The sequence below is a fragment of the Alexandromys fortis genome, unplaced genomic scaffold (genome assembly GCF_014885135.2).
Source record: "Alexandromys fortis isolate MF-2015 unplaced genomic scaffold, M_Fortis_MF-2015_v1.1 scaffold_222, whole genome shotgun sequence".
In the NCBI taxonomy this organism is placed as follows: Eukaryota; Metazoa; Chordata; class Mammalia; order Rodentia; family Cricetidae; genus Alexandromys; species Alexandromys fortis.
This window is the reverse complement of record NW_026068108.1, coordinates 1,437,696-1,446,925: the sequence shown is the minus strand read 5'-3', so window position 1 is coordinate 1,446,925 and position 9,230 is coordinate 1,437,696. Positions and strand designations below refer to the sequence as shown.

General features: G+C 50.9%; 1 protein-coding gene across 9 annotated transcripts in view; it reads right to left on the bottom strand.

Annotated features, from left to right (window-relative positions):
- Positions 1–5,182, bottom strand: part of Nr1h3 (nuclear receptor subfamily 1 group H member 3) — a 9,624-nt gene extending 4,442 nt beyond the window's left edge. The window contains exons 1-7 of one of the 9 annotated variants that reach the window (XM_050124270.1): positions 5,011–5,182; positions 3,766–3,844; positions 2,906–3,095; positions 2,196–2,462; positions 1,580–1,788; positions 1,302–1,481; positions 1,025–1,124 (exon numbers count right to left, since the gene is read on the bottom strand). In XM_050124270.1, coding sequence (XP_049980227.1) covers positions 1,025–1,124; positions 1,302–1,481; positions 1,580–1,788; positions 2,196–2,462; positions 2,906–3,095; positions 3,766–3,807 — 988 coding nt within the window. In that variant the 5' untranslated portion in view covers positions 3,808–3,844; positions 5,011–5,182. Of the gene's footprint in view, positions 1–1,024; positions 1,125–1,301; positions 1,482–1,579; positions 1,789–2,195; positions 2,463–2,905; positions 3,096–3,764; positions 3,845–4,404; positions 4,424–4,520; positions 4,541–4,696; positions 4,771–5,010 lie in introns of those variants that run through there. The other 8 variants (XM_050124266.1, XM_050124264.1, XM_050124265.1 and 5 more) reach the window with 8 other exon arrangements.
- Between the last annotated feature and the right edge of the window lie 4,048 nt (positions 5,183–9,230).

The window sequence follows — 9,230 nt, the reverse complement described above, 5'->3', positions numbered from 1 at the left end:
CCTCCCAAGTGCTGGGATTAAAGGCGTGCGCCACTACTGCCCGGCTGGGAAAGGTGTTTGGTAGAAAAGAGGGACAGGACTGTATGTTAGGGCTGGATAGAGTCACCCCATTGCCCAGTGAGTACCTAGACATTCAGACAACAAACTAAAAAGAAAAAAAAACGCAATGGAGGGAGGCGACAGGACCTTGTCCACTGTAGTTAAGAGAGGAGAGGCCTTTCCTAGAAGGCCCACACTGGGACAAGAGGCTCATTGGTTGGCCTGAGTCACCAGATGACAGTGGAAGCTTCCTGAACTCTGGCCTGGAACCCAGGATCTATCAGCCCTGAACAGTCAGAACGTTAGCAGTATTTCACAGTCTGCTCTCTCAGCTGCCAAATCTTCGGTCTCCTCTAGACTCCTGCCACCCTTTCCCAGCCTCTCCCCTCCAGACCTGCATCCCTTCCCATCTCCAGTTTCATAAATATCACCAAGAGCTGAATAAGGGAAACCCCCACTGCTTAGTCCTGAGCAGCATCAGGTCCCTGCACCAACGCAAACCAATTCTTAGAGAAAACACTGGGTCTGATCCTATAGCTCCCCCATTCTGCATGTTTGTCCTGCTTCAAGGTGGGTTATTCAGCTCACCAGGAAGGGGGACAGAGAGAGTGAGGGTGAGTGATTGAGCCTGCAAGATCCTTAAAGAGCGTTATCTGAAAAGGGTTTCTTGCCTTTTGTCTATTAAAAGGCCAAAATTCTCAGAAAAATTTCTTAGGTACAGAATGTTGTCAAATAGTAAGCAGAAGCACAATGCAGACTTAAATAGCTTCATTGGCTAAAGCAAGAGTGAAGGCCTCTGCTCTGCCTTGCCTGGTCTCTCCATGAAGATGCTCGCATAACCTCCTCAGATGCAGCAGAGGACAGAGGTCTGTTTGGAGCAGTCGAAGTGACTGATCAACATTCCAAACTTCTCTCTTGGAAAAACAAGTGGTATAACCACCCAAACCTTAGGCTCTCTAATCACAACGGCCGTCTTAGCTCTCACCTGCTTTGGCAAAGTCTTCCCGGTTATAACTGAAATCCTTGAGGAAGGTGATGCTCTCACTCCCAGGGTTGTACCTCCGTGATGTCTCCAGAAGCATCACCTGCACACAAGCAGCAGCTTTCAAACAGGCACGAAGGGGCTGGTCTTGGTGTGTGGCCCTCGGAAGGAGGTTGACTCCCTTCCCTAAGGACTCAGACTCTCCAAGCTGGATACCTGGAGATCCCCTACAGATAACCCTACTCTGGTTTTCCCTTCATCCCGTTCCCTTTCCAGCCACCTCAATCGCAGAGGTCTTCAGTAAGGCGATCTGGTCCTCCCTGCTGAGCTGCAGGAAGCCAGGAAGCTGTTTGGCAAAGTCAACAATCTCCTGCACAGACACGATGGCCAGCTCGGTAAAGTGGGCAAAGCGCTGTTGCCGGGCTTCCCGGCTTTGAGGGTCAGGTGCGATGGGCCAAGGCTACCCAGGGTGGGCAAGGGAGGAAAAGTTAAACTGCTGTGAGTCAGAAGTTAGCTGCTGCTGCAGGCCCAGCCACCTCTCCCCAGGTCATCAAGTACCGTGACTCGAAGTCGGTCAGAAAAGGAGCGTCTGTTACACTGCTGCTGCGCGGCAACCAGCTTCTCGATCATGCCCAGTTGCTCCGGGCTGAGCTGGGGCAGGACTTGGGGAGCTGAGGAAACCCTTGGGGACACTGATGTGGTTTGAGCCTGTTCCTCTTCTTGCCGCTTCAGTTTCTTCAAGCGGATCTGCTCTTCTGACAAGACACCTAAAGACAGGGCCAGATGTGAGGTAGGAAGAGGGACAAGGGTGAACAAGAGGCAGAGATGGGGTAGAGGGGATGGGTGGTTTGATGCTCTAGAAACAAGATGTGTGTAAAAGCAAGGGCATTTTTTTTCTTTCATTCTTTCTTCTTTTGTTGCTATTGTTTTTCTTTTGTTTTTCAAGACAGGGTCTCACAGTGAAGCTCTAGGCTATCCTGAAACTCACAGTGTAAACCAGGCTGGCCTTGAACTCACAAAGATCCACCTCTGCTTCCCTAGTGCTGGGACTAAAAGTGTGTGCCACTATGCCAGGTTAAGGGAGACCCTGCAGGAGTGAGCATCTGTCTGCCTCCACAACAGGGCATCAATATTTTCCCATCAGTTCTTCCCAGTTCCTGCTCCGGGCACTTACACTCCTCCCTCATGCCAGCCTGGAGGCATTTGCGAAGCCGACACTCCTGGCATTTCCGTCGCATGTAGGTGTCCATGGGGCAGTGGCCACCGCTGTGGCAAACATAGCGGGCTCCCTTGATGACACTGCGGCGGAAGAATCCCTTGCAGCCCTCACAGCTTAGCACATTGTAGTGGAAGCCAGACGCTTTGTCCCCACACACGCTGCACAGCTCATTCCCCAGCATTTTGGGGGCTGGCCCCTTTTTTCGCTTTTGCGGACGAAGCTCTAGATACAGACAGACAAAATGCTCAATGTGCATGTCCTCCCTCCCTCCCCACCTCTCAGATTCACAATATGTAGCTTAGGTGGGCTTTGAACTTTTGAACTCCTGGGCTCAACTGTTGCCTCAACCTCCAGAGTAATTGGAATTACTGGGGCATGCCATAGTATTGTAACATTTGCCGTCTTTTACCAAGGACCAGTATGCCCTAGGTACTGTATGAGCTCTTTGTAAGTACTGATCCTGAAGACAATCATAAGGGTTAATTTCAAATCACAAAGAAATTGAAGCTGAAAATTCAGAAATGACTGAGACAGACAAAATCCACACCAAAGTCAGCTAGGACGAGCTTTCGGACTTATCTGTGGCACTAGAAGGCAAAGGCCCCCAGAGTTCCCCTCCTAGGTCTGGGGAGCCCCTACCTTTTCCGAATCTGGGTGCTTCTTACCTGTAGGCTCTGGAAAAGCTTCTGCCCTGGGAAGCAGGGCTGTGGGCTCTGCTGCCTCCAACCCCATTCTGAAAGCACTTTCAGCAGACTGGGGCATCCTAGCTTCCTCCCTGAGGACGCCGCTCTTGCCTCCCTGGTCTTTTGCATCTTCGGTTTCTGCCTTCCACAACTCCGTGGCAGAATCTGAGCCCAAAAGAGGCACAAGGGAGTAAGAGTGGGTTCGTGTTCCATCTAGACTCCTTCCCCAAGTATCTTGGCTGGGAAGCTATAAACTTCACTCTACCCTTAGAAAGCAGCCAGACTAGCTGGGAGCTGTGCACAACTTTAATCTCTGGGAGGCAGAGGCAGGTGGGCTTGAGTTTAAAGCCAGTCTGGTCTACACAGTGAGTACCAGGACTGCCACGCTACACAACGATGTCTCAAAACAAACAAACAAACAAACAAACAAAAATGAAGGCACCTAAGCCCCAGCTCATGTTTTCAGATTCCAGGATTTTGTGGAGTCAAGGACTAGTCAGTTGCAGCTCTTTGCACATCAAGATCTTAAATGTAGATGCTAGCCCTTGTTCCCGTGGGGGTGGTGGAGAGCATCCATTTCATAGATCAGACAGGACTTCCACAGCTAGAACCAAGCATTAGCCGTGTCAGCACTACCAAGAAGGAAGCCCAGATCGAGGACTTCGTGGGGCTTTCAGCAAACAAGCACCAGAACTGGGGCAAAGGGTCTGAGCAGAGGCAGCAGCACTAATAGATAGAGCTTGTGCTTCTCCTAAGTGAAGGGGCTGATGCCTGAGGTGTCAGCCTCTGAGAGGAGGCAGAGGCCTGGGCTCAGGGAGAAGGTTTGAACAAAGCAGCTTACCAGGACAAACATCAGGCTCTGGAGCCTCCAGCCACAAGGACATCTCTTCCTGGCGCCCTGGACATTACCAAGACACTGTCCTGCAGGAATGAACCAGGTTATACTTGCAGAAGTAGGCCTCGGTTCCCTCTGTGCTCCCTTTTATCTCCTCAGATTACCCGCTGACATTCACTTGTTGTGTACTGGCCTGGAAGCCTTCTGTGTTAGATCCCTATGAAATCAGTTCTGGATACTGAATGCAGGACTTATGCAGGTTAGGCAAAAGGTCTGCCGCTGAACTATACCTCTAGGTTGGCAGGACCACTCTGCCTGCCTGCCTTCCTTCCTTCCTTCCTTCCTTCCTTCCTTCCTTCCTTCCTTCCTTCCTTTGTTTTTCAAGACAGTTTTTCTGTGTAGCTTTGGCTGTCCTGGAACTAGCTCTGCAGACCAGGCTGGCCTCAAAGTCAGAAATCCAACTGCCTCTGCCTCCCCAGTGCTGGGATTAAAGGTGTGCGCCACCACCACTCAGCTTGTCAGGGCTATTCTCAGATCCAGTTTAAAGCTAAGGAAACTAAAGTTTAAAAAGATTAAGGTAACTGCCTATAGCCACCCAGGTGGAGGTGGTAGAGGAAGAGCAGAATCCTGACTTCTCTGCACCCACCTCCTTCTAACAGCATAGCCAGCCAAAGTTAACAGACTGGACCCAAGCTCACTCTGAGTCCCTGCCATTTCTGAAGTCCCAGCGTAAAGTTCTTGTCCCAAGAATCTCCCCAGTACCTCCTCTCCCAGAGCCCTTCCAGTTCTTATGAGACCCAGTAAAACTCTATCCCTGCCCGGAACTTCTGTTGGCAGTACTCCAAACTCCTTCCCTAAGAAAATCTTCCCATCCCACCCCTCTCCAACCCAGAAGCAAGGACAGAGAGAGCCCCCCGGGTCACTGTCAAGGAGCCAACCAGATGAGTCTCCCGGCCACCAGACTTTCAGGCTGCTTAGTCTCTGGAGCCCCCTTGCTGGAGAAGAGGGCGTTGCAGTACCCGGTCCTCGAGGCCGCAGTGGGCAGCCAGTGACCAGAGCTGAGCACACGGGGACCAGCAGGGAGAAGCAGTAAAGTAAGAAAGGCTGAGGGAAGGCACTGTCAAGGGGTCCTTCCTTCCAGCAACCGGGAGCCCTTAGCCTTTTTAGGCCCCCGCCCACGAGGTAGTTTCCCCACCAGCCTAACTCCTCCCCAGCCGGCCACCCCCTTAGCCGGCGCCACCTTGTCCCCTACCCTCTAACAAGACTGTCGCGTTTCCCCCGCAGACCGGGCCAGTTTCATCTCTCTCCTTCCTCTCCTCACCGGGAGGCTCTTTGCTGGTACAGAAGGGCAGCTCTCACACACCCCCACCCTAATCCCAGCAGCCTCCAGAGTCAGCGTTCCCTCCCCCCTTCCCCCATAGACACCTCGCGGAGCAAAGGTCCCGGCACGGCCCGGAATTGCGACACCAAGGCCCAGCCTGTGTTCCCAGCCTCCCTCCTCCCCTGCCTCTGGGAAGGCGCCAAGCTCTCCCCACTAGCCCCAGGACTGAGCCAAGCGGGTAGAACTCCGAGGGTAAAGACAGGCAGGTGCTAGGCCTTCCAGTGAATTTGAGTGTGTGTGCCCTGAGCGGGGACAGAGAAGGGAAGAGGCCAGGAAAGGGAGGCCTGGGAGAGGAGCAGATGCTAGCTAGCAACCCAAGGGCCCCCACCCAGTGTAGATCTCAGAAGATAAGCAAGCCGCCTATCTAGGGAGCAGTCCCATCTGGAGTGGTGTCCTGAGCCACACAGAATCTACAGCTATTGCCATAGCTTTCCTGCAGCCTGAGACAGAAGATTCAGCCCTGAAGGAACACTTCACCTTTCATTGATTTAATCTCCCAAGATTAAGCAGCTGGCTTAGAGAGGAAGCACAGTACTGTCTTTCTGTTTGTTAAATGATAAGTAAAGAAGCAAACAAGTCCCACTTCTATTCCATACTTATTAGCTTGAGTTAATTTCAACTCAGCATAGTCATTTCTGATTAGGTCTGGGTTCAAACCTCAGTGCTAGGGCCCCACCCAGGGTAGGAAAGCACTCCTTGATGAGCTTTGCCCCCATTCACTTCTATGATCTTGAGTGAGCAAGTTAGTGTCTCTGAGTGGGGATGATGATGATGATGATGATGATGATGATGATGATAATAATAATAATAATAATAATAATGTTTTACCACATAAGATCAATGTGAGAATAAGAGGGGCTGGAGAGATGGCTCAGAGGTTAAGAGCACTGGCTGCTCTTCCAGAGGTCCTGAGTTCAATTCCCAGCAACCACATGGTGGCTCACAGCCATCTGTAGTGAGATCTGGTGCCCTCTTCTGGCCAGCAAGCATACAGATAGACAGAACACTGTATACATAACAATGTGAGAATAAGAACCAGCACAGTGTGTGTCAGGGGACGGGTGGGGCTGTCATTTCCCTCCCAGTTCCTTTAGAGGTTTGTCTTCCCATCACCTAGAGCCTATGCAGTCAACCCTTTGAATCTTTGTTTCCATATGCAACCCCCTCCCTATCTCTTTGGTTTCGACAGCAACCCCTAGAGGGAAGTAGACAGGGTAAATGATTCCATTTTACAGTATGCACTGATGTTCTCTTGAGAGTTTGCCAAAGACCACACAGTTAGTGGCCAAGCTGAGGTCAGAATCCAGATGTCCTTTCTCCGGGCCCGCAGATCTTTTCTTCCTGTGTTCAAACCTAGAGCATTCTCGGCTCTGAGAAAAGTTCTGAAATGGAAGAAGCCAAGGCTGGTGGGCTGCAGGGCTGGTGGGCTGCAGGGCTGGTGGGCTGCTGGTCAGCAGGGCTGGTGGTCAGCAGGGCTGGTGGGCTGCAGGGCTGGTGGTCAGCAGGGCTGGTGGGCTGCAGGGCTGCTGGTCAGCAGGGCTGGTGGTCAGCAGGGCTGGTGGGCTGCAGGCTGCTGGTCAGCAGGGCTGGTGGGCTGCAGGGCTGGTGGGCTGCAGATCTCTGGAGATGTTCAATTCAGATGTGAGAAGCAGGAGTTGAGGTTACTGCTGGCTGTTCACCTCCTGCCCCATTCCCAGTTTCCTGTTCACAGGCCCTTCCTGTTTTGCTGTGAACTCCAATTCCCAGGGGTCCACATTAAAGCATAGGACTGGGGCCAAACAAGCAGCCAGTGGGACCAAAACAGAGACGAACGGGGCAGGAGGGAAGAAAACAGAGGAAACAGGTAAGAGTGAACTGGTTGTGGGGGTGGGGCCGAAGGAACAGAGTGGGGGAAGGACGAAAAAAACTGAAGTAGAAAGGGGCTTGCTGAGGATGAGAGGAAGCACAGGCTGAGCCGAGGGAACAGGCAGAGACTGGGAACTCGTGAGGGAAGACGGCAGTCTGCGGGGGTGTTGCAAAATCTGCCCACGTATTCATTTCTCACATTCAGAAAAAGCCCCTCTGGCAGCCCCCATCTTCAGCTTCTGCCTCTGGCTTTTGCTCTTGTTCCTTCTCATCACAAGGTCACCCCTCACAGGCCTCCGCCCTGGTCTGGACTCTTATGAATCATGTGCACAAGGCTCTCCACTCTTCTGTTCCTTTCCCTATTTTCACAAGGACCTGTCATCCAAGGACAGCAGCACAGAGATTAGGACTGCTCAGCACCCACCAGGTATCCAGACAGCTCTCTCCCTTGCCCTATCCAGACAGCTCTCTCCCTTGCCCGAGTTCCAGCCTAGTAGCACACTTAGAGATGTCCCTGATATATCTCATTTCAAGGAACTTGAGATGTTACATTGGTCTGAAGCCCTGTGATATATTTTCTTTTCTTTTCTTTCTTTCTTTCTTTTTTTTTTTTGTTTTTTTTTTGTTTTTCGAGAGAGGGTTTCTCTGTGGCTTTGGAGCCTGTCCTGGGAACTAGCTCTTGTAGACCAGGCTGGTCTCAAACTCACAGAGTTCCACCTGCCCACCTGCCTCTGCCTCCCGAGTGCTGGGATTCAAGGCATGGGCCACTGCCGCCCGGCTTGTGATATATTTTCTAGGGGTTAAAAAAAAAAAAACAGTGTCCCTCATCCATTCCTAATTCTACGCCTTCCCCTGACTGCCTAGCCACTTTTCCAGGGTGCTTCCCAGGCCCCAGGAAGACACATACACAAGTCCAATTTGGAGCCCACTAACCCAGGCTAGAGGCAGATCTGAACAAACAGGTCCTCCCCAAGCCAGGGAGCAGCACAGCTCAGTTTCCTGAAGAAGAGGCAGTTTTGCCAGTACCTCACCACCACAGTTACCCTCCCTTCAGGTTACAGGTGGTGGAGGAGCTTGGCATAAAGAGAAGGGAGAGGGGAGAAATGGGGAAAGCTAAAACCTGTTGATGGTATCTCCACAGACTTTCCAGTGACTGCCCATTGCCCCAAGTTAGGGCAAGCAATCAAGTGATCAGCAGCTAGAAACACACGTGTCCTACTAAACTGGCCCCACCCTCATGACACAGTCCCATCCACCCAAGGCATCCCAGTCCTAGGGGCCTTTCCTATGTTTTCTTGACTCTCATAGGAAGCAACATCCCTGGGAACATCCTTGAGGAATCTTTTTTTTTTTAATTATTTATTTGTAGTGCATTGGTGTTTTGCCCACATGTATGTCTGTGTGAGGGTGTTGGATCCCCTGGAACTAGAATTGCAGACAGCTGTGAGCTGCAATGTGGGTGCTGGGAATTGAACTCAGATCCTCTGGAAGAGCAGTCAATGCTCTTAACCATTGAGCCATCTCTCCAGCCCCATTCTTGAGGACTTTTACAAGTGACATCTCTGATTCCTCCACCCCAAACTTCCAGAGGTGGCTTCTCAGCCTAGAAATAGCAGCATCCACGAGCCCTAGTCAAACAGACCAGTAAATAACTCCTCAAAGGCAATCTTTCCCACTAAGCAGGCCATAAAGTAAGGTTTGCAGAGGTGGGCTGGGGCAGTTACTGGATCCTTTTCGGTGCTCTAGATGAGTAGAAAGAAAGGGAGCCATCTTCCAGAGTGCTGGGAACTCACTCATGCTGGCTAACTTCTGTCCAAACTGCTAATCACAAAACAAAGAAGGAACCCCTGTTTCCTAACTCTGTATGTTCAGACAGGATATAGAACACAAAGAAGAAAAGTAATATTGATTTAGGCTTTTCTTCATAATATTCTGTATGTGTTATCATTTCTTTCTTTCTTTTCTTTTTTTTTTTTCTTTTTTTTTTTGGTGTTTTAAGACAGGGGGTTTCTCTGTACCTTTAGAGCCTGTCCTGGAACTAGCTCTTGTAGACCAGGTTGACATTCAGCTCACAGAGATCCACCTGCCTCTGCCTCCTGAGTGCTGGGATTAAAGGCGTGCGCCACCACTGCTTGGCCATTGCACGTATTTTTTTTTTAATATTTATTTATTTATTATGTATACAATATTCTGTCTCTGTGTATGCCTGCAGGCCAGAAGAGGGCACCAGACCTCATTACAGATGG